A 25,887-nucleotide genomic window follows, 5' to 3' on the forward strand; every position below is an offset into this window, starting at 1 on the left:
AAGATTAATGAAGATTTTTGTGTAAAGAGATTTAGAGGGAAAAAATGTATCTCTTGAGCAGGTATGTATCTCTCGCTCATGTGTGTGCACTCTCTGTTTCCGCCTATCTTTTTATCGCTCTCTGATTGCAAATAATGTCTTTTCATTTCTCTCTGGGTCGCTGTAAATGCAGCAGATTACTGTAGCATGGCCCTTGAGCATCTCTGAACACAGCAATGATTTAATTTCACTGTGTGAGGACCAGAAAGAGTCAGTCATATAGGCCTTATTCTTTTCATGCAAGCTTGTTATCTAATCCTACCCTCTTTTCATTCACTCACTATGTCAGTTCATAGCTCAGCGATTTTATTTATTATTAGTAGTAGTAGTATTATTTGTTTATAAGTCATGTTCATTTCCTGTTACTGAATGTGTGTGTTTTTTTGTTTTTTTTTTGGGTCATGCCATTCTAAACCTAGGGTTAATTTTGATTGATTAGGTGCCTCCATTGAAAGGTGGGACATTTGGTTGAGGTAACCAAAACTTAGAAGATTCATAAAGGTAATAAAAGCACTGTAAAGTAAAGAAAATAACAGTATTGTGAAGAGAGAAGATTTGATTTAGGATTTTATTCTCATACAAACACACATACATTGCATAACATATGGTAAACACTGAAGCTCGTGTGTGCAAAACGGTTCAGCTTCCATGTTATGTAATATGCTCTATGTAAAGTCTAATTAAAGTCTTATGGGTTTGAAACAACTTGAGGGTGAGCAAAGGATGACAGAATTTTTTTTTTTGGTTGAACTATACCTTTAACTATTATAAAAAATAAAATAAAAAACCTTACCCTCCTTAGGTTCACAAGGGTCTGGAGCCTATCCCAGAATCTTGGACCACATACAGGTGATACCATGAATGAATGGCCAGTCCATCACAGGGCTCACACATGGACATGCACACATTCACACCAATGAGCAATTTATAGTGTCTAGTTCATCTCTTTGGATTGTGGGGGAAAGCAGAGCACCTGGAGAAAACTCATGCAGACATGGAGAGAGCATGCAAACTCCACCCATAAAGACCTCCTGGCTCTGGGACTCCCGGGACCTTTTTGCTGTGAGGCAACAGTGCCACTGAGTCACCGTGTCACCAGATTTGTCAATGCAAGCTCTTAATGTACACAAGCTCCAGATATCTGAATCAAGTTGGAGTTAAGGATACACGAAAACACTCTGGACATGTTAACACTCTCAGCTCGCTCTGTGGGAGGTGGAGCAAAGAGGTCACAACCCCGATTTCAAAGTCACACTACAGTGATAAGAGCTTATCACTACAGAGGTGGTAGAGGAGAAGAGAGGAGATGGGAACCTGCTCCTCAGCACACAAACACACATTTGCTTTTCATTGGATAGTACCTAGTCTCTTGAACAAAATAGCATATTGTCCACTATGATGTGTTATATATATAGATATACACGACTCAAACGTGCCACCTTTTGATGTTTTGAGATGTTGACAAGTATGACAGGTCCAGGATTGATGCACCCATTCTGCAGCTGTGTAGTGTGCACACCAACACGACTGAAAAACAAGTCGATCACTGTGTGCACGGTGATGGTCTTTGGTAAGACATGTAAGCTTCTTCCAGACGAATATAATCACTCTGATTCTGTAACACTACGAAAGCCTTCTTCTGAATGGTAAAGCAGTCTAACATATTAATTCATTTCATGCCACTGACAGATTTTTCTGTCATTTGTCAGACAGCACTTCCCAACCGTTGACGGAATTTTCCAGCTTTTCGTGTTTTCACTGTTATATGCACATAACAGGTATTAGGCACTGTTACACATCTTCTGAAAGACTACTAAATCTCTGACTCAAACACGGGCGAAGAAGAAGCAGGAACAAGCGAACGGTAAGCAGATGCATATTTAAAATAATGTGATCATCAATCATTTCACATCATATAAATCAAAACTGGTAAAAACTAATTTTACCTAACAAAAGGATGACTTAGGAAGTGGTGGTATAGCACTGGGTTGCAAGCTTTGGGGGTGTCGATGAAAGTGATGTACTCTATCTATGGCTACGTCCACACTGCAAGGCTTAATGCTCAATTCCGATTTTTTTTTTTTATTCGATTTTTTAACAAGGCCATTCACATTTCCAATTAAATGCGACCTTTTGTGATCTCCTGTGTGAACATGAAATGACCCAGAAGTGACCCGCATGCGCAGAAGAGTACTCAACGCTGAACGACGTCACTCATTGTTTGCGGAAGTAGCTAACGTTAAACATGGATATCAACAACAGTGTAGTCAACAGCGGAGCTCTTTTTACAATATTAAAGTTATTTTCCCAATGGAGCCAGCACAATTACAATCTTCTCGTTTTAAGAAGAAAATTAAAAAGAAGGAGGAGAGCAAGGTTTTTGGCCATGGCGTTTTGTGGAGCAGTGTTAGCAACGTCGGTACAGAGAAACGTGTGGGTGCGGAGTCGAACCCTGGAGTGGTGGGATACTGATGTGAGTGGCTCTTCTCGTTCCCGCCTACTTCAACGCTGAATTATGACGTTTGTAACATATCAATGACGTACGGGTCGGATACATGTGGACTGGCCGTTCAGACGGAGGTCGCATTTCAAAAGATCGGATACGTATCGGATTCAGGACCCCATACCCAAGTGGCCTGGGTCACATTTGAAAAGATCGGATCTGTGTCATTCAGACTGTCATGAAAAAATCAGATACAGGTCGCATAGGGGCAAAAAAAAATCGGAATTGGGTCGTTTCAGCCTGCAGTGTGAACGTAGCCTATGTTTTAATCATCATTTTGAATCCTATCCAGACATAGTCTTTGACAAAAATGTGATTTTCTCGGCTTTTAGTTCTTTTTTTAGTTTTTTTCATGGAAATTAACAACATTCAAGTGTTGATATATTTCATAAAAATTGTGATTTGAATTTAAATTGTATTGGGTTTTTATAGTCTAAATATTAAAAGTAAAATGAGTTGTTGAGTTGGGTAATCTGGAACAAATGATTGATGTATAACAAACACATGTTGCATTTAGGTTGGCCAGAGCTGTCAAATCCTGCTGCTGGAAGACCAACATCCTGTAGGTCTTAGCTCCAACAAGCTCCAACACACTTACAATTCTGAAGACCTCAATTAGCTGGTTTGGAATCAGAGCTAAACTCTGCAGGACAGTGGCCCTCCAGGAAATAGTTTGGACACCCCTGATGTAGGCTTTGGGATTTGGGTTGTGTTTAAGCATGACATTTGTAATTGCAGCTTATTCATCTCATGGGTCTTATAGGCCATCTCTAGACTTGAAGACTTGCTGTGAAGAACTGAATTGCTCTAGAACTTAGCATTTCTGGAGATGCGGTTCTTGAGTGCTGTTAGATGTGTAATTGTGTAATCGGAAGGAAGCACTCTGCTGGCAGGAAGACAGAGCACTGCAGGGACGGCAGGAAATAGATGGGCCACTTCCACCCGCTCAGCATTTCAGTGTGGGTTTTGCCTTTTTATTGGCCATGACATCATGATAGATAATCACAGAGGAGGTTACATGGACTTTTTGTGAGAGATGTATTTGTTGTTTCTGGTTTAGTTGCATCAGGGCCAAAATAAATGATGCTGCACTAACAAACAAACAAATGGGCTGGTAAAGAAATAACACAGGTTGGTAGTTCTGGTGATGAATACAGTTTCTCTGCAGATAGATATCTTTTAATATTCATTCAGAACTTCATTTGCAAAAAATATTGTTAAAGTATAAGGCCAAACCCAATTCACACTCATCGCAACCTTATACCAGACTCACAGTTCTAACCAAAATAGATAAATTCATACCAATTTAATTGAATCCTTTCTTCAAAATGACACTCATAAACAGCCAACAATGCTTGTTAACTTGCCAGTCTAGTCGGCTTCTGAGAACCGAGCGTATTTCTAAAAATTAATAATAATAATTTAGCTGAACTGAAATTTTGCAGTCTTTCCATATTAAAGATTAAGAGCAAACGCTTAAATCAGGCAGCTTTAAACAGAATCCTTCAACTTAAAAAAAAAAAAAAACACACACAGACCTGCAACAGTCGCTTTAATTCAATCACAACTGCAAGTCAACAAACAATCGTGCAATTTGTTACTTTTCGGTTGAAGGCATTAAATAGATGTTAATAAATGATTTCTGCATTATGCAGCTGTTTCTCGAATGTTACTGATTCTGTGATTTCTCTTCATTGGAATGTTTTACAGAGCTGATTCTGTCACAACGCTGATATTTCTGTGGACTCTAGACCGAATGCCTGCAGGCTGGTATGCGTGTATTGATCGGCTTTATCATCCCTTCTGGGAAAAATAACATCTCTGTGGCACAAAGACACACAAGCTGTGCATGTGTGCCTCAGTCTCGGAGAGCGACATACATCTCTCTGTCTCACAGGAATGCACGACTGGCAGTATCATTTAACTCTCTACACACTATTTTATGGTTTTGTATCAAATGAAACAAACCATCTTATCTGTAATGATGATTTTAGATCTGAGAAGACATTATATCATAATTCTTTGTTAAACATTGAATGCAGAGGCTAAAATTAACAAAGAGCAACACAAAAGTACACCCAAAAATAAAAAAAGAAAACTATCTTTCTTACCCTGATGTCATCGCAAATCTGTATGAGGCTATTTCTTTTTTTGATGGAACACAAACATTCTATTCATATATCATGGTCAGGGGTGTGTAGTTCTGAACCAAATCTGTTGAAGTATTAATCATTTAGCTTGAACGTGTGTTTGTTTAATATTTATTTTGAGAATCAAGATGGGTTTCTTTTTTAATCTCCCAAATTTCTCCCCAATTTAGTATTCTCAATCAACATACATTATATTACACACATATATTAAATATTTTTTGTATGATATCTATATTTTTTATGAATTCCTGCATTATACGAGTAATGTAGAAATGTGTGCTTTTTGCCATAACTATTGTGTGCATATAGTTATAACAGAATAAGATTGCTAATTGAATGCAAAATTTGGAATATAACACACACAACCTATGCGTTTTATTCTCTTTTTTTACTAAAATTTTAGCTATGGTGTATTTCTCAGACTTGGCAGCTCACAAAAGAAGTTGACCCCCTGAGAGTGAGAAACTTTTACTTCTTGCGGTCTTCAGTGTGTTTACCTGCCACTAGTTGTTTTAGTAGAGCTTTAACCACCACACAGATTATCTGAACAATGGAGAACAATGAGTGCTGTGATAGCAGCATTTCCCAGAGTTTGCTCAGAGACACCTGTGGGCAGAACACTCACATAAATTTGAGGATGTGTGCTACCGATGACAGATCCATCAGAGTCTCGTTTTCTCAGCAGGAAAGTTTCTGCATGCAGGCGAGCGACCGGATGATAATTTATCTCCAGGGCTTTGTAGGTAATTGTTTGGAAAACTGATTTTCTAAACACTTTTGGCACACGGGAATGCTCTGTGGTTTCCAAGTGCTCTGCTGCGAGAGGGACTGAAAAAAAAAATCCTTATTCACTTTGTCAAAAATAATAAATTATTCCTCCTGTCCCATCATTTGACTTTAAATTGCATACTTATGTACCCTGACAAATTTGAGCACAGATTAATGTTAATAAGATTTCTAGAGACAACATTTGAGATACTTGGGTCTTTTTCTTGAGTAAAAATCAAAGAACTAGGAAGTCTAAGCAAGAATTCCTTTTTTCTCACATTATTATTACAATATTAACTGTTATAATTAATCCAGGAAATTACTCAGATTCGCAGGAAATGTGGGAAATCAAACCGATTTGTCCATTTAGGTATGTGCGCATGAGTAAGTATGCGTGTGTGCTATACCTCTGACACATTACGCAAAGCTCACAGCAGTGGCTGAGATAGTGTCTTCACTAATGAAGGTTATACTAAACAGATCTATACTCTGTGTGTGTCAATATGTCTATAAATGGTAGTCAGATGGCTTTGAAACCTCTTTAATCTCTTTCCAACAGACACTGTGTGCGTCTGAACACCATATACACTCACCTGAGGCCATGCTTTTCAAAATAACCCTCTCAATGTTACTGAAAATTGTTGACACTATAGTGACCGTCAGTTAACAGATCAATGAGTATCTATCCATCTATCTATCTATCTATCTATCTATCTATCTATCTATCTATCTATCTATCCATCTATCCATCAATCATCTATTTATCCATCCATAAATCCATCTATCAGTTAACGCAATTATTAATATAATTCAGGAATGTATGTAAATGTTCTTGAACAGTGCTATTGCCTGTAAGCTTGGACAGAACTGCTAAATTAAGTCTCTTTACAGCTCAGGCACCAAGCTGCCTCCTGTTAATTAAATATTAATGATGAAAGATTATCATTGCCGAAGCCTGATTTATCAACAAGCTCTGGTCTGCTCGGAAACCGCACTGTGGTTCAGAAACAGCACCGGTATCAGCTCTGTGACCAAATCTGAATAATTCAGACATTGCGCAGTGTGTGTGGGCTATAAATTTACCCGAAAGCCATATTTGGATGTTACCTTAGCAATTATCTATCCTTGCACACAGTAAGATTGGGAAAATGGTTGTGTGAGAGATGTATTTGTCGAGGTGTTATAGTGTACATATAAATGATTTAATAAAACGTGTTTTTCAAGATGATCATCAGCATTAAATTAAGCAGAACTGAGGATCTAGGTCCAATGGAGTGACCATTGGTTGCCATTTGAACCCTGCTAGTGACCCTTGACACATCATCCCCAAAACCTTCTCAACGGCAGATGGCCTGCAACTCCAAGATGAAGCTCAAATGCTTGTAACAGTTCAATGTTGCCTTTGTCTCTCTGTGTTTGTAATGTTGGGTGTACTGTAGCCATCAACTGACACCCAGTCTCAAAAATTTACAATTTACAATTTATTACAGAATTATATATATGTGTGTGTGTGTGTGTGTGTGTGTGTGTGTGTGTGTGTGTGTGTGTGTGTGTGTGTGTGTGTGTGTGTGTGTGTGTGATACATATTATGGGTTATGGCCAGGGTCACTGGGAGATTTAGAATGCTGCATGGTTTCATTCAGCAATTTTAGATTTTATATGTCTTATTCAATTTAATCATGTTTATTCCTTCTTTATTGTGACACTAACTAGATAAACAGACAGACATTAATCACACAGTATTGATTATATAGGGCAAATAACTGCTTTAGAAATAGGGTTTATATGTAGTTCTAATGACATTTTGAGATTTTTTTAGAAATATTTTTAGAAATAATCCGCAAACTAATGATGTGTAATTGTAAATGCATTTGTTCCCTTATTTGTTTTATATATTTCTTAACAAATGAGTGGATTTTAACAGAAAATACCGGGAATAGAATTATGGTATTAGGAATACGGGATGTTGTATAATTGTGAACGAGGCTAAAATGTTTTGCTGTTCTTGCTTGTGTACGTGCACTGTTTTACAATAAACGATTTGCATATTCCTGAGTCTTTGCTGTAGCCTACTATTCTGTTCATTCAATCATATATTTGTTATAATGTTTTAAAATATCTAAATACATTTTAAACACGTTCTGCTTTATTAACACATTCCAGATCGAGTAATTTTATCCAGCATTTTATTTGAAATAATCACTGGTATGTTCACAGAGTTTTTGTTTGTAATATACATCTAATGTTTGAAATGCTTATTTTAAACACACACACACTGTTATGTTAAGAGAAATGTGCTTTAAGAGGGCCATGAATGTGAAAGAGAGAGAGAGAGAGCGAGTGAGAGGCGAGTGCGCAGATCACAGATCGAACATTTCGATTGTTACTGAAATAATTTGCATACTGATTCCCTTGCAGCCCGCGCCGATCCATAACTGCTCGCGCGGCTATTCAAATGCACGCGCATCTTTAAATGCACGGATAAGGCAGAATCAAGAGTCGAGAGACAAGCCAACAACACCGTCCGAAACAGAGGTTTTGCCCGTGGATGCTGAGGTTCGATCATGGAAATGGTGGGAAAGCGATTATGCTGCTGGACGAGACCCGCCGGATGGACGCAGGAAGCACCGTGCCCACGGAGCACACTGAACAGATTATACACTAAAACAAATGATTGCTTTCAATGGCAAACTGTGGATAACAAACACAACTTACAGGTACATGTATGCGCATGATTTGGCAATAATAATAGAGGCTATTTGGGGATATTGCTGGAATCCGATTGTACCATTGTACTGTAAAGAGCTCATCGTGTAGGTTAGCTTGGGAAGGTGTGTGTGTGTGTGTGCGTGTGTGTGTGTTGGGGGGGGGGGGGTACCGCTGCATGATGAGTGTATAATGTTGTTTTACTGGATGCAGTGACACGCGGAGTTTACTGAACTTGAAAATGAGGTTAAAATCAGGGGTCAGTTTTATGCAATGTCAAATTGTCCCAGTGCTGTAAATCATATGCAATTCAATGATTCCCATAAAAAATAATCGCAGTATAATCATGTAAGCATCTATTTAGTACTGCGTTCGTGCATTGAATTGTGTTGCTGTAGTGGGGTGTACGCAATGTGGCAGATATTATATGTGCTTTAGTATCGGGCACTTTATGAGGTTGATGTTCCACTGCCCCATTATAATTAGATCGAAAACTGCATGATGCTGCTCCCCTCCAACAATCTGACGCACTGAAGGTCAGCTGTTATACTTATTAATTATGATAAGAAATTATCAAGTGAAGGCTCGTGTCTTTATTTAGGATGTCTGATTGGATTCAGGGCTGCCTTTCCCCGCCCATTTTACACTATCAAGGTCCTCCTGACCTTACTATAAGTTTTAGAATGTAATTTAGAAAATAGGCTATACTTGAAACAATTATTTTTTTAAAAAAAAGAAGAAGAAGAGAGGGAGAGAGAGAGCGGAAGAGAGTGAAAGAATGGGGAATGTAAAGACAAATGTAAGTATCTTGAAATGTTAAGACAGTTTGCCTCATACAAGATGCCCATCATAGTCCTGATCTTCACTCTGTTATGCTTCCCAAATCTAATAAACTGATTGAACAGTGTCATCGCCACATATTTTTGAACAAAATGTATTACGAGTTTGCAAAGCGAGCTATAGCTCCGTGCTCTTTTGTAAATATTCACATGAAATTATCATAACGGCAACTGTTATCACACTCGTTCTCACTCTTTAAAACACGTACACGCGCCTGGGCCTATTTAATCTATTTAATTATTTTAGATTTAGCATAAAGTTTTAGCATCTTTACAATTTTAAACATTAAACCATTTGAACACATTATTTGTGAATCATTTGACCTTGAAGATATCTCCAACGTTAAGTTTTGTTTTCACCAATTTTTCTCCAAGTAAACCTGAAGATATAGATGCACAAATAGAAACTTGTTGCATAAGCTGGGAAGTGGATTTAGATGCACTTCTTATTTAATCATGAACAAAAACGAGCTGTTGAAAGGAATTATTCATTTATTATACAAATTCTCAAAGAAGCCGTTTTGCCTGTTTTGAATTATTCGCTTAAGGATTTTAACAGGATTACAACAGTCAGTCATCTTTACAATAATTTAATCACAATGTACCCGTTATTTTCGGGTCAATAAAAAAAAAAAAATCTGCCCAAATGTAGTCCTTAAGACAAGGCAATGATAACGTTACATTTTATTAGATTATTTGGCTTTTTAAAAGCAAACAGACTTTCGTAGTTGTTATTCATATTTATAGGCATAATCTATAAATGTATATAGATTTATTATTATTATTATTCATCGCGTTCTGTGAAATGTGTTCCAGATGAAAAATTGGTTATATGCAACATCTTGACTTCCTATTACACTGGGCTTGACAATTGAAAATAGGATAAACAATCGATTTATTGATTCCACGCGTAAAATAGGGGTGTGGGGGGGTGATCTATAAAAAAAAATTAAATCGGCATGCTGAATTTTGTACTGCTTTGTTGGACACACTAGTTTTAAAGACATTCAGCTTATTCTCTTAAATCATTTAACACTTTCAGTTACTTATTCCATCCTGAGTGTAGCTGTAATTGTATATTTTTACTATAGTAGCCTACATTCAATTGAAAGAAACTGATCCGTTAATGTAATCCAGAATCGATTGTTGCATATTTCAATCATCCCCTGTGCAGAAAGTTCTGAGATCGGCGGGTTTTACAGATTACAATAATATATTTCTTAATATATAGAGGCCCTTTTCTAATGTCTTCCTCACAGATCATAAAGTACAATTACTTTCCTTTTAATTCGCAATGTATATTATAGTAATATCCTTTTATAAATGTTAAAGATCCAGAATTCTGGAACTGGGATATAATTACTCGGAAACAACAACAAAAATAACAATAATAATAATAATTGTAATTATTATTATTATTATTATTATTATTATTATTATTATTATTATTATTATTATTATTTACATTAAATATATATTTATAGAGAAAGAGAGAGAGGGTTTTTTAAACAGTTGCATTTTTTAACCAAAGCAGCTTTTACAAATGTATGTCTGCATAAATGAAAATTAGACATCAAAAAGTTTAGGAAATATTTTAAAATAACATTTTAAAATAATAGAGAGAATCATAATTTATGTAACATCCGATTTCATCACATTTTACAAAATTTTATATTTTAAAACATTTGTAAGTTTTTATAACGATTTTATTGGGGTAAACATTGAAATCGCTGGTTTATTGCTGCAAATGTTGTTGAAAAACAAACTGCGGTTCTGTTTATTTATAAATCACCATCAACGCGTCGTGTTAATATTTGACACTGTATTGATCGGTGCTTCTGTTTGTTTCATATAATGGCATTAGTGCTGAGGTTTGCCTTTGATTCACATTTAAAGCAAAAGGGGCTCTAAAACTGTTCTCCACATATAAAAACACAGGCGCCCAATTAACGATTTAAGGGAAAGTTCAAGGGCAAAAGTCTTTAAATAATTAAATATTCTTTGTGAGTGAGTGTTCATACCCCATTAAGAAATGTTAAACGGAAGATATTTTTTTATAATCAATATTTGCTTCATTGGCACTGCATTTTCAGTCTCTTTCGTTACCTTCTTTTTCAGACTGCCATGAATATACTTTGTATGAAATAATTTAACTTTTATGCGTTTGATCGATACACTATAACTGTATATGCGTCAAACATAATATAATGTTTCACATTTAATTCTAGATAAAACAATTATGCGAACATATAATTTGATATTTGTAAATTTAGATTAGGCTTACTGTAGTTTATATTTTTACATGCATCTTTTTGTGACATTGTTTTACGCGTTACTTTACTAATGTTTTACTAATCTGTCCACCACTGCTGTATACAATTAAAAGATAACACAAACTCTGGTTTCATTGGCATGGAGAGACGCCTAGGCCTCAACAGAATAACCCTCCATCACACACACACACACACACACACACACACACACACACACACACACACACCCCTGCGCACGTCACGGAGACACGAGTGCGAATGAAAAATATCGACCACTATGAGAATGTGCGCAGATGTGGCTGGCTGCTAAATTTCGTGCTTGAATACGATCTTTTTCTTCAAATTAATGGTCGATGGTGATAATGCAAAGTCTGTGACCTGCACTGTATGGCTTGCCATTATGTAAAAATAAATGATATCGTGAGCGAATGAGTTTGTTACAACTGTAAATTCCTGAATTCATAATGAGCGGTAAAATATGTATTTGTATGAAATATGTAAAATATGAGTTTATTTCTAGTTATATTTCAGCTGACAATGTTGTTTCACTTCTGAAGATTCTTACCATAACCCTAGCCTATTATTGTTGGTAGCCTATTATTATTATCATTATTATCGTATTGTTATTATTCACCTCGTGTTACGTTAACCACTTGTCAAATCCTCACAAGTGATCCAAGTTGACTTCTAATTCGTCATAATTTAACTTGTTCTCTTTTCTTCTTAACTCGTTAATCTGGATGCCATTGTTCTTGACCCTGACAGATGTATGTGTGTTTTGTCACTAAGCAGGTCCCTAAGAAACAAGGAAAAGTCTGAAAAAGTTAATCTCTCTCCCTCCCCCGCAGCTGTTAGCTTCAGGAGTCTTGAAGCGTCACCTTTGACATGTCCCCTACGCACGAGCGGGGGCCCAGGGCTGGGGGCCCCAGGACTGACCACTGCAAGCTGTCACCCCACCCGGGCATGGACGCTTTCGCCGGACTCCTAGCTGTCAAGTTATCCCGTTCTCTCGCTTGACTGGACATGAAACTGACTTTTTGGAGTCGATTTTTAACTATAAACAATGTGAAGTCGTGCAAAGTGATATCTCTTGAATGTATGTGTGGGGGGAGTGGTAGGGGGATCTTGTAACTACCTTGGTAATTGTTGTCCTGCCTGCAAAAATTGTATTGGTTCATTTTGTTATTTTAAAAACTTTTAAAGACGATTATGTTATTAGATTTTTATCTGGCTCTTTTACACAGTCTGTGTTTATATATATATATATATATATATATATATATATATATATATATATATATATATATATATATATATATATATATATATAATTTATTTTTACCGTTTTGTAAAGTTGGATTGACACGTTGTGTGTGTGTGTGTGATATGTATTCAATAAAATCCATAACTGTATAAACAAACGTATGATTGTAACATTGATTTGATACATAAAAGTATGTTGCCTATTCATCTGTGTGCAGAATAAAGTTCACTCAAACGTAATGTGCTGTGTCATTATACTGCCAGGCCGCAAAAGCGGGACACACTCCTGATGGCTTGGTTCGTTACTCTTAATAGCACTACAATAGAAACATCTGTCCAGTCTTTCTCTGCCTATTAACAATCCGTCTGTCCTTGATTGCAAAAAAAAAAAAAAAAAAAAAACAACAACCTCTACCACTACATTGTACACAATAACATATATTCAGCAATCAGTATACGTCAGTCATTTATTTAAATTACAAAATATTCATTTATTCTATGTGCTAGACCTTTCTTATTTCAACGAAATGTCATGTAAGTAAACATTTATCTGAAGTTTGGAGCAGGAACTAATGTATATGCATTATTAATGCAAGCAGAGGCCCCCAGGTGAACCCGGAAGTTTGTTTTTTTACACCCATCCAGGAGGTTCTGCCAAACTAATTGCATTTATTCATGAATTATTCACGCCAATAATGAGATTAAATATGGTCAGCTGCTTGTCCTAATAAAGTATAATCAGCATTACACTTTATTCCTTTAGATTCATTTATTTATTTGTTATTATTATTTTATCGATATAACAGTTGTGTGGGGTTGGTTATGTTATAAATCCAGGAGGAGGCATTCCTATCTAATAGCAATGGGGTCCAACTTCCTTAATAAGTGACGTCAAAGGAGCCGCGATCAGCGCGCATGCGCGGCAAAGCAGAGCGGCAGCCGCAGCACGGAGCGGTGTGCGAAACAACAGCAGACATGGCAAGAGATGGCGAGGGACGCGAGCACACCGACACCATGCACTACTGAAGGGACGGGGGCCATAACATTTCCAAAAAATTACAAAACTTTATAAAACCGAAAAAGGAGAGAAAAAACAATCAGAAAACAACGCAAGGAAAATTACTCAAGATAATAACAGAACTTTTCCAATGAGAGCACTTCTGTGTACACTGCTCCGCTATATCAGATAGATGATTTGTCCACACGCTTGCACGTATAATGAACGCCCAGCTGTCGATGGAGAACATTGGCGATCTGCACGGAGTGAGCCATGAAAGCGCGGCGGATCTCATGACCGGAGACAGCGCTCATCACAGGAGCCATCGGAGCAGTCTGGCAGCCCATGCGCGCTCCATGGGCATGGCATCAATCCTGGACAGCGGCGACTATCATCACCACCGGCCCCCGGAGCACCCCGGGCTCGCCACGCACCTGCACCCGGCTATGAGCATGGCGTGCGAGGCTCCCCACGGGATGAGCATGAGCAGCACTTACACCACCCTCACCCCGCTGCAGTCCTTACCGCCCATCTCCACCGTCTCCGACAAATTCCCGCACCACCATCATCACCACCACCACCATCATCACCCGCACCAAAGGATCCCGGGGAACGTCAGCGGGAGCTTCACCTTGATGAGGGACGATAGGGGTCTGGCCCCAATGAACAACCTCTACTCTCCCTACCACAAGGATGTGGCCAGCATGGGACAGAGCCTTTCACCGCTGTCTGGATCCGGACTGAGCGGAATTCACAACTCCCAGCAGGGGCTGCCGCCCTACGCGCACCCCGGGGCCACAATGCCCGCCGAGAAGATGCTCACACCCAACGGATTCGAGGCACACCACCCCGCGATGTTGGCTCGACACGGGGAGCAGCACATGAGCGCGTCTTCGGCGAGCATGGTGTCGATCAACGGCATCCACCATCACCCGCACACCCATCTCAACGTCCAGGGCCACGGGCAGGTGCTGGGCTCCACTCGGGAGCTGAACCACTCATCCGCGCCCGGATCGCAGCTCAACAACGGCAGCAGTTCGGGACAGATGGAAGAGGTAAATACCAAAGAAGTGGCACAGAGGATCACCACGGAACTGAAAAGATACAGCATCCCACAGGCCATCTTCGCTCAGAGGGTACTGTGCCGCTCGCAAGGGACGCTCTCGGACCTGCTCCGGAACCCTAAGCCCTGGAGCAAACTTAAGTCTGGCCGGGAAACCTTCCGCAGGATGTGGAAATGGTTGCAGGAGCCTGAGTTCCAGAGAATGTCCGCGCTCAGGCTCGCAGGTGAGAGAACAATAGGTAATACACTTCTTCTCTTATCCTCAGTAAATCACTCTCATTTCATTTTCTTCAAACCTAATTCACGAGTGACCAGCATTCTTTGGTTTTGCGACGCTTTTTGGAGGTTTCCTGCTTAACTTACTTTTTTGATTGTGTGATGTTATTCCGTGCTTGGTGTGCTACTTTAATTTATACTGATACCTTCTATCTTGAGGTTGTTTTCTAGATGTATAATATGGACCGCATAGATAAGGTGATCCAGTGCAATGCATTTTTTTGTTTTGCCAGTTTGTTTTGGGCTATTTGATGATGATTTTTCATACAGGCTGAGGGGCAGACAGAAATAGTTTGATCAGAAAGGTCTCGAAGCGTCGGTGGACACAATCCCATTGTATCTGTGAAAATTGATGCAGTGTGTCAGTGTTCACTTGTCTTTGCAATACGTTTGTGACCTGATCTACTTTTTTATTTTTTGTTTTAGAACATTAGTGCATGTTTTGGTAAAACCCAGTCACATGTCTCGTGTATATCTTTTGTTTTTGAACTAGTGTGCGTAAATATGTTATCGTGTTCGATGTGTGCCACTACTGCAATGGGCTCTGAATACATGTCGCAGTGGGTATCTGTAAGAAAGGGACATGTTTTATTTCTTCAGTCTTCTCTTTGTTGGATCTCTTCATCTATTTTCCAGCTCCAGTGACGTGTTCTCTGTGTAGGTCTTCTTAATTAACTGATTGGGGCTCCATTAATTTGCCTCACGAGAATTAGAATCAATTGGCGCGCGGCTTTGGGGGCCACTGATCCGTTCAAAGTCAGCAGTGAAAGAGAGAGAGAGAGAGCATCTCAAATGCGAGTGTCACTCTTTTTTTTGGAATACTTCATCATAAATGCCATTACAAATATCGTAGTAATTAATTTATGCACATAATGGGGAAAATACTTTGAAACAAATGTTCTTTCCTGAAAATATTTTTCACGGCAAAAATCATTTGAGTCGATTGCTTTCTCTTTCTGTCATTATCCTGTATGTAGCTACTCATTAGTTTACTATTTGTTTTACTCTCTTACGCGATTTCTTTTCTCTGTATGGAAGTTTCGTTTTTATTATTAATATCAATGTCAGGGTATTATGCAGTCATATGATATATGTATACTGATGCTGAGCTGGTGTTAGTTTGGTTTCATTTGATTCAGATTCTGCCTTTGTTTTTGTATTATTCACAGTAGAAGTCAAAATATGAATTTACATCATACATTCGTTTTTCTTATGGTCGAAGTAAGCTAAAAATAATGTATTCATTTATAAATAAAATGATTATTAAACTACAGGGATTCTGAATACATTACAGTTAGATTAAGTTTATTTTGTTTTAGTGCGATTTTTTTCTTATTTCGTTAAATATTTAAATTAGTGAAGGTTCCAGACACAGTTATGTATATTATTGATTGAGTACACATGGTTGAAGGAATGTGATCGGCCTACTGAGAGGTAAATATAGAATTGTTATATTGATTATTCAAATTCAGTTCCCTTCTCCTTTTTCCTTAGTAATGTAAGACAGCCGTCTTTCACGTCACAGCTCTTTTACACCTTTTACTCACGTGTAATTTTTATGCCGTAAATTTGTCATCCACGCTTCTATATTCAATTGTATTTTGCCTCAACTCTTTATAGTTATATTTTAGCATATGTTTGCTTTAGATGAGGACTTCTGTTTTTAAAAACTGATCCTAGTGTGGTTTTATCACAAAAAGAAAACTAAAGAAACAGAAACAGAAAACTGATATGCAATATTCTTTATCATACCTAAATAGTAAGTATTTTCGTAATTTTGTAATAAGGTAATAAATGAAAATAAAAATGGCATTTTTTAAGCTTTTTGTCGATAATCATTAATCATTTTGCGATCGACATTATTTTTGGAATAACTTTACCTAAACTGAATTTCTGTAGTAATTACTGTCTTAAATAAATCGTTTTATTCTTATAAAAATAGTTGACCAAAGAGTCTATAATATATTACAGATTATCTGATTTCACATCTTATCTGTCATCTAAAAGCCAAGAGGATTTTATTCAGGTATAGTCAAACTATATCTAAACCCAAATCTGTATGCAGCTACGCTAAACATCAAAATAAATTTAAAACAATAACTATAATAATAATAAATTATCATTCAATCATAAAATGCGTGTAAGACCTGTAGTTGATTTACATCTAAATAGGAATATAACGAAACGAAATATATTTTCATATCTATACATATACCATAAATAGCCTACTAGCATACGTAATCCGAACTTCTTATGTTTTATTATAAATGCATAGGCTATTCTACATGCTATAATTGTATGTTAGCCTAAATAATGTTTGCTATCGTCTTTTTTTTGGCATGAGCGTGTAAGGTTCTGTTTTGTTGCTGGAGCCACTGTGAAATGAGTGACCGTGGGCGCCCCCTCGCCCTCGTGTGCGCGCTTATCTGGCGCCTGTATAATGATTTACAGACAAACAGAACCACTATGTGATGATCAAATGTGCTAAGGATAAATAGGTTTGCAGTTATTTCCCTGGGAATCTGCGTGGGTCTCGTCAAAGTGGCCTTGTGCATGGACATGGTTTTGATTTATGACACATGATAGCAAGCTCATTTGCTTCTTGTTAATATTTACCCAAAGTTTCAAACCCCGTGCATAGTTTTGTTCTACTTTTATAAGTTTATTCACTTTATACCTCTTTGTATCATATAAAAGACACTATAAGCTACTACGAACTGTTAGGATATTTATAATGTAATTAAATATGTACATTTTTATTTAAATAATATAAATATTTAAATATATTTTTAAATACTCTTGAAACATTTTAATATTAAGTATTCAAATAAGTTTTTCTTGTCTAAGCTACTGCATGTAAAAAGTCAGTGTGAATGAACGATATAGAACTGAGGGTAAGAACTGTGATTTACATTTTAATAACACATTTATTTAAGAAATATTGCCTGTAGACCAAATCTTCGTTCGCGTGTGTCACGGTTCAAGTAAATAAGCCCTACATGCTTTAGTTTAAGCTGTTTCGCACCGTCTTTTAGCGCCCCCTTGTGGTTTTCTAAATAACAGTTATGCCGCCCACTAGGATTTTACGCGCACAAAGACAGAAACCATCAGTAGGCCTTTTTTTAAAAAAAAAATGACTGCTGAGTGTCGTTAAACAGGGGTTTGTTTGTTTGTTTAATTCTTTGCAGTTAGAGATCATATTGGTTGCGTGATAGTGTATCTGCAGTGCATGTGGTTGGATTTAAGCACCATGGACAGTTCCAGAGACTTTTTTTTTTTTCATATAGTGAACATGAAAATTACAATGCAAACCCCTCCAAAAAGCATCAGTGCTTCTGTTTTGTTTTCTCTATTCCATGTTTTTGACTGATTTACTTTTAGAGCGATTTCAGAAAATCAGTTACACTTTATTAAGTCCTTGTAGCATTGTAATTATATGCTTAAGTACATAGTAATATTAATCGACAATATGTACTACTTAGTTTAGAGCTAGGGATAGGAATGGGGTTTGTTTTAGGGGTTAGTTGCATGTAATTATGCATAATTTACCTTTTAATATTATACTATACTTAATACTATAGTAAGTCCATGCAATATGTTACAAGGACACTGTAAAATAAAGTGTTACTAAAAACTCACACCATGTCATGAAATATGAGTCTGTGTCCTTTACATTGTCAGGCAATAATGTCTGACTTTTTTATGTCAATCTTTTGTTCTTTCAGCATGCAAGAGAAAGGAGCAAGAGCATGGTAAGAGTGAGCGAGGGAGCATCTCCAAGAAGCCCCGGCTGGTCTTCACTGATGTTCAGCGTCGGACTTTACATGCAATATTCAAAGAGAACAAGCGACCATCCAAAGAGTTACAAATTACCATCTCTCAGCAGCTGGGCCTGGAGCTCACCACCGTCAGCAACTTCTTCATGAACGCGCGTCGACGGAGCCTCGATAAGTGGCTGGATGACTGCAGCTCCAACTCGGCCAACTCCTCCTCCTCCAGCACTTGTACCAAAGCATGATGGAGTAGTGGCTGCATCATGGAAAAAAAAGAAAAGAAAAAAATCTTCGGTGGAAAAGCTTTAAATAAGGAAACGAGACAATTTTAGACAGCGTTTGCCCTTAAAACTTGTACAGTACTGATATTTATAATATCCAAAGAAAAACACCAAAGACTGCTTTGACTCCCATTTAGGACTTTCTTCGTTTATGTCTGACATTCTGCAAAAAACAAAAAAGAAGAAGAAGAAGTTACACACCAATCACTGGTCGTTCCTCATCTCAACACACTCCCCTAACCTGCGTCTTTCTTTCTCATGTGATCAGTTGCTTTCAAAGACTTTTTCTCATCAATGTTTGCTCATTATCTTGAACGTGGAGTGATTGTTATTCACTCTGATGTCAGATTCCAGATTTTGCGACGTCATTGAGGGTGTAAAGACCTGACGTCATGCATTCACCTCTACTGGCATCCCAGATCTAGCCAAAGATAATCAGGTGGTGGTGTAGAATCTTGACAAAGGTTGCCTGAATGTCCCCCTCAGGATAGTGCTTTCTTCCTAATTGTTGGAAAAGTTACATTGGAACCTAAAAATACATGTGAACTTGCCATCTTCACTACTTATCAATCGCAGATGGTATAACCAAAGAAAAACACATGTATTTTGTTTTGTTTAGACTTTTTAAATCAGGCCAGACTTTATTTATTCCCCTTAATAAACCCCATGACCTTTCTAATCAGGTAACTCAGTAAATGTAACATGGACTGTGGATTCTGTAGCCATTTAACGTATAATTTGTTTTCCTGTTTGTCCTAAAACAAGCTCAATCAGTAGCCAAACATGTCTCTATGAGGACACATCTGTGCCCGCACCCCATTCCTTTCTCGTGATTATTTCAGGGAGATTTTTGCTAGCTTTAACCTGCCTTTTTACCTGAATTTTAAATATTTCAATGCCAGTTGCTGAAAACCAAAGATAAACTTACACTAACCAGCACCGTTTTACACCCATATCCGTCAGTCAAACACAGCTTTTAAGTAGAGTTTTGCAGACTCAATTATTAGTCTGCAAAACACTTTAATGAGCCTGAAGAGATGTCTGGGCGAAAAAACTCAACACAGGGTTTTCATCGTTTGTCATAATTAGCTTCGTCTGGAGCAAATGCACATGCATGTTAATTGTCATTAGAGGAAGATGGAGGAAATCCAAGTTGTTTTGTGTTACATTTCATTTCAAACTTTCATTGCATACAATCAGATTTCTCATCTTTATAATGTTAATGTACAAAAAAAAAATGTTTGATTGACTGGTTGCTGTCAGCATGCTTTCACAAACCCATATGCCATGATCTGTCATATTAGATACATTGGGCTCATTTTCCATTAAGATCATGATAGAAGGCTATTTCTTTGCCTAATGCATAATTTTCACTTCATCGACTATCAACACCACCGCAGTGTCCCCATCCGAACCCAATACTCCAGTTAGAGAGAGCGAGCGCATTCTATGCATTTCACAACTAGGAAGAAAGCATTATGGGGACTGAAGCAGGGTGATGCATTTGCTTCAAATCATAAACTCACTCAAACTCACAAGACATCTGGCCTTGTTGTCTCTTGTGGTGTGTTCTAGCTTTAAAAATATATTTGGTATTTACAACTATTACAACATTGAAGCATATATAAAAGAGTGCTGCTTCCTCATGTAGAAAAGAAGAAGAAAATGACCAAAAAAAAAACATGTTAAGACCTGCTGATATTTATAGTGTGAACCAAAGATGCTACCTCAGTCCGTTTCCATTCGTACTTTTTATCAATGTAATGATACCAAAGAATACCAAAGATTTGTTCTCTTTGCACGGCCTAAATGAATGATAAGGTGGATGGATAGATGGATAGATGGTGTGTTTCCACTCCTTTCCCCCGTTTCCTTCTCTCCTTCGCTCTGATGTTCTCTACCACTCATCCGTTCTCACATAACAGTGCCCTCGGCAGACATGTGTTAAACTCACAGGACGAGTGCCTTGCTTGAACCAAAGTGTTAAACCACCGTTGACCTCTCGACACCCACCTTTTAACTCTCGGAATACCTCAGCCTGTGGAAGGGCCACTGATGAAGAAAAAAAAAATGGAATATTTCTTCTCTCTCACCGTGGTGCTTTTGCCAGTGCAACCATGCAATGAAAACATACCAAAGGAATTTCTCTCGCTTTCTCCAACTCTTGCTGACAAACCAAAGCTCCTGCCACCTCCCTTTCAAACGCCCTGCCAAATCTGCCACTTGCCCCGCCCCCTCACCACGTCACCCGTGGCTGTGTCCCCCGATTAGGCCGTGCACGTCTTTACCAATATCTGAATACCTCATAGTAATAAATTTTCACAGTTCTGTTGTATAGAGAGTTTATGTGATTAAGGCAGAACTGAACTAGTTTGGTAATCATTGACGTGACTTCGGGGGGAAAAAAAAGCTTTATGAGTATTTATTTTGATGGTTTTGGCTAAAGTGCTCTGTTTTGGTCCCCAAAGGCGAGTTTCTGTGATAACAGACTGAAACTTGCAGGAAGGAAAAGAAGCTTATTTTTTATTAAAGCCTTGTGTTATTCTGATACTCTAAGGATGTTTGACTGTTCTTTTTTTTTAACAGGGTAAAACCAACTGCTGTGATTCTGAGTCTATTCGTTCACTTTCTTCTACTACTGCGTTTGTGGTTTCTGTTAATTTAATTGCATTTTTGTATCACTTAACCTATGTTTTAATTTATGTATTTGTAGAAAATATAGATTTGTACATAGTAGTTTTTTGGGGAAAAACAAAACAAACAAACAAACAAAAAAAATGGACATTTATTTTATTTTACAGTCTGAGGTGTAGATATATTGATGAATTTCCATTCCTCTGTGTTTGTATGATAGATGGCACTTTGGCCCATGTACTAATGTACTGCTAGAGATCTGAACGGTCCGTTCACAGAGACCTCCGGGGGGAAATAAGCAGTGTATGATGTTTTTATTTGAATTTGTTTTTGTTTTTTTATTTAAATGTCCAGAATGTTTTTGTCTTTTGTATTTCAAATCATTGATTTATTGGTATTGCCGCACATCCAAAGATTTTCTAACCAAAACCAAAGAAAGAAAGTAGTGTGATTTTTGCATAAGCACTGGCGTTTGTGAGGTCAATTCCTGTCTGCCTGGATATGAATCAGTATAGGCCATAGTGGGACAATGTAGACATGCTTAGTTCAACTTTTTGGAGGCATATACTGCTAAACAGTATAATCTGTGACTTTTGGGACAGAGGGCTACAAGTCCTGCTCTATTTGTTGTGTCAGACACTGAGTGGGTGGAGCGTGGGCGGGGCAGCAGGTCTGCCGTGGGCGGGGCCACATCACTGGGTTGTTTTTTAATTGATGTGGCACTGCTGCCTAGATCCATCTGAAATGTCAATTTTGGTTCGAACGTGTGTACTGACAATGAGCAAAGTCTAATAAATCCGCACAGAAAACAGAAATTGGTGTTTGCATGTATGGGGAGGGTGGAAGTTTGAGTCTAATAGTGATGGTTTAATTTCTGGTCCATTAGCAGCACCAAACAGAATTGCAGGGGTAGATTACTGGGATAGAACTGTGTTTATTACTATTTAATGTTGAGGTAACTCAAAACATGTGCTATTATATCACCATGATTTTGTCATTTATATGCTGTTTGCAAAACTTTTGATTTATCAGAATGAGCAGCTACTTTTAAACAGAAAACGCTTTGTTCATAGATAATGCCAAAATATTGAATCTGGACCCCCAGAATCGGATGAACTGTCCTGCCTGTAAATACACCGCATTGTTTCAACCTGTACTATTTCAGCAAACAGATTCCCTTTCTGTTTGATGTTGCTAATGGCTCAGACATTATAGGATTTTGTTCACCTGAATGACTGGGTGCTCTGTATGTCTGCTTAGGATGGACAGCTTGGAAACATCATGAAAATAAAAATGATGCAGACTGATGTCCCCTAGCAGGATTGAAGAGAAAGCCCGTGATAGCAGAGCTTTTCTTCTTGCTATGCTGTACAATCAGAGTTGTTTCATTTGTTGCATTAGGTCTGCTTTCCGTGGGCTCCCTATGTCGCAAGGTTGTTAGCATTTATGGTTTTTTGTTTATTTTTAAAACAGCATATATCAAGCCCTACTGTGAGCCAAGAGCCTCTCTGCCCAGAATCCCTCCTACACCACGGTGAAAGACCCAGAATTGTTCACCCAAAACATCACAGCAGCTCTCTGCTTCAGAATTCTCACCCCTTCTGTTTCCAAACCCTACACTCCGTCCCGACCCACCCCTCTAATGTAGTGTCTAGCTTAGATAGATCGATGTATGTGAATGTTGGGATTGCTCTAATCATTAATTCCTATCCCAGTTGGTTGTCGTGGAAAAGGAGTTCCTATTTGATAGAAAGGCTTGGCTCTGTGTGCCGTATAATACTGAGAGCGCCTAAGACAATCAGCTGGAAAACAAAATCATGTTTTTCATTTTTTTATATTTATTTATTTTTTGTAGGTCCAAGAGGGACTACTTCCAGCGATAATTATTATAAAGAAGGAGGAGGGTTTTGATAAACTGAAAAATACACATGCTGACATTTTCTTTCTCAAAAGTAGTTCTTGTTTACATTTCGAACAGTGCATCTTCTGTTTTTACACTTTTCTTTTTCTTCTGTTTTTCTCTAGGCCTGTTTTCTCTGTATGTTGTGTCTGTTTCAGTGGAGGAATGCAGTAGGTATTACTCTCAGGTTGTAATGCATCATGCTTTTCATCTATCAAATAGTTTATTTTTTATTTTATTTTTTATTTTTTTCTTCTTTCCTGTTAACTACTGTTCTCTATGCCGTGCAATATCATCTTCTGTGTTTGCTAAGCAAGAAAAAAAAAGAACAAAAAAAAAAGACGCAAGTAATGATGTCACCATGCTTTTTTCAGTGTTAAAATGTTTCAGCATTTCTGTAGTCACAAAAATGTAGAAAATAAAAAGGTTGGGTTTTCCAGCAAATCACAACCAGACTTCTTGACTTTCTTGTCTTTTATTCAACGTTTCTATGATATTCAAAACTATGTTGTAACAAATGTGGCTGTTATATCTATTATGTATCTAAGTCAACAGGAAATCAAAACATTTTTTTTTCCTGAATGTGCACTACCTATATATATATCGAACAAAATTATAAATGCAACAATTTTGTTTTTGCCCCCATTTTTCATGAGCTGAACTCAAAGATCTAAGACTTTTTCTATGTACACAAAAGGCCTATTTCTCTTAAATATTGTTAAAAAATCTGTCTAAATCTCCTTTGCAGAGATAATCAATCCACCTCACAGGTGTGGCATTATCAAGATGCTGATTAGGCAGCATGATTAATTCACAGGTTTGCCTTAGGCTGGCCACAATAAAAGGCCAGTCTAAAATGTGCAGTTTTACTGTATTGGGGGGGGGGGGGGGTCTGGGTGGAGGGGGTCCGAAAACCAGTCAATATCTGGCGTGAACACCATTTGCCTGACACATTGCAACACATCTCCTTCACATAGAGTTGATCAGGTTGATCATGTCATATACACAGATCCAGAGCATCCCAAACATGCTCAATGGGTGACCTGTCGGGTGAGTATACTGGCCGTGCAAGGACTGGGTTGTTTTCAGCTTCAAGGAGTTGTGTATAGATCCTTGCAACATGGGGCCGTGCATTATCATGCTCCAACATGAGGTGATGGTCGTGGATGAATGGCACAACAATGGGCCTCAGGATCTCGTATTTCTGTGCATTCAAAATGCCATCAATAAAATGTACCTGTGTTCGTTGTCCATAACATACACCTGCCCATACCATAACCCCACCGCTACCATGGAACACTCGATCCACAATGTTGACATCAGCATACCGCTCACCCACACGAGGCCATACACACTGTCTGCCATCTGACCTGTATAGTGAAAACATGGATTCATCCGTGAAGAGAAAACCTCTCCAAAGTGCCAGACACCATCGAATGTGAGCATTTGCCCACACAAGTTGGTTACAACGACGATCTGCAGTCGAGACCCCGATGAGGACAACGAGCATGCAGTTGAGCTTCACTGAGACAGTTTCTGACAGTTTGTGCAGAAATTCTTTGGTTATGCAAACCGATTGTTGCCTCGGCTGCCTTGTAGCTGGTCTCGGACGATCTTGAAGGTGGATGCTGGATGTGGAGGTCCTGGGCTGGTGGGGTTACATTTGGTCTGTGGTTGTGAGGCCTGTTGGATGTACTGCCAAATTCTCTGAAACGCTTTTGAAGACGGCCTATGGTAGAGAAATGAACATTCAGTTAACTTCAACAGCTCTGGTGGACATTTCTGCAGTCAGCAATTGCACGCTCCCTCAAAACTTGTGACATCTGTGGCATTGTGCTGTGTGATAAAACTGCACATTTTAGACTGGCCTTTTATTGTGGCCAGCTTAAGGCACACCTGTGCAATAATCATGCTGTCCAACCAGTGTCTTGATAATGCCACACCTGTGAGGTGGATTGATTATCTCGGCAAAGGAGAAGTGCTCACTAACACAGATTTAGACAGATTTATGAACAATATTTGAGAGAAATTAGGCCTTTTGTGTACATAGAAAAAGTCTTAGATCTTTGAATTTTATATATATATATATATATATATATATATATATATATATATATATATATATATATATATATAAAATTTAATTCATGCATTTAGCAGATGCTTATATCCAAAATCAATTTTTATCGATATACCTATCTATATTTAACTATACACATATAAAATATTTTATTAGCACACTACACACAATACTGCATCTGATATACTTTCTTAGATAAAGCTAAATGCTACAAAGTATATACTTTATAAACCGTGCAGTAGCATTTATATTTCAAACTTATTTCAAACAGTTATATGTTACACTGTTATCACATAACCCATCTAGCATGTTGTACCATTTAATCAATAAAGTAAATATACA

General features: G+C 37.9%; 1 protein-coding gene and 1 long non-coding RNA gene across 3 annotated transcripts; both read left to right on the forward strand.

The window, feature by feature from the left end:
• Positions 1 to 1,337: 1,337 nt before the first annotated feature.
• LOC113061282 (uncharacterized) lies at positions 1,338 to 5,770 on the forward strand. Its single transcript, XR_003278342.1, has 3 exons — positions 1,338 to 1,609; positions 1,749 to 1,903; positions 3,060 to 5,770. It is a non-coding gene; the product is annotated as an uncharacterized LOC113061282 (long non-coding RNA).
• A 7,588-nt stretch (positions 5,771 to 13,358) lies between these two features.
• On the forward strand, positions 13,359 to 23,930 carry LOC113061817 (hepatocyte nuclear factor 6-like). 2 transcript variants are annotated; one of them, XM_026231263.1, is made up of 2 exons: positions 13,359 to 14,840; positions 18,603 to 23,930. In XM_026231263.1, exons 1-2 carry the CDS (start codon positions 13,760 to 13,762, stop codon positions 18,893 to 18,895), a joined length of 1,374 nt encoding a protein of 457 aa, XP_026087048.1. In that variant the 5' UTR covers positions 13,359 to 13,759; the 3' UTR covers positions 18,896 to 23,930. The 2 variants fall into 2 exon arrangements, with proteins under 2 accessions (XP_026087048.1, XP_026087049.1); XM_026231264.1 differs by having other exon boundaries at positions 13,360 to 14,825; positions 18,603 to 23,929.
• The last annotated feature ends 1,957 nt before the right edge of the window (positions 23,931 to 25,887 follow it).

The sequence above is a fragment of the Carassius auratus genome, chromosome 43, assembly GCF_003368295.1.
Source record: "Carassius auratus strain Wakin chromosome 43, ASM336829v1, whole genome shotgun sequence".
Classification (NCBI taxonomy): domain Eukaryota; kingdom Metazoa; phylum Chordata; class Actinopteri; order Cypriniformes; family Cyprinidae; genus Carassius; species Carassius auratus.

Bases quoted from the DNA above. Each gene is read 5' to 3' on its own strand.
- LOC113061817 (XM_026231263.1), top strand. From the start codon at position 13,760: ATGAACGCCCAGCTGTCGATGGAGAACATTGGCGATCTGCACGGAGTG. The intron at 14,841-18,602 runs GTAATACACTTC...TTGTTCTTTCAG, and splicing joins CGCAGGTGAGAGAACAATAG to CATGCAAGAGAAAGGAGCAA.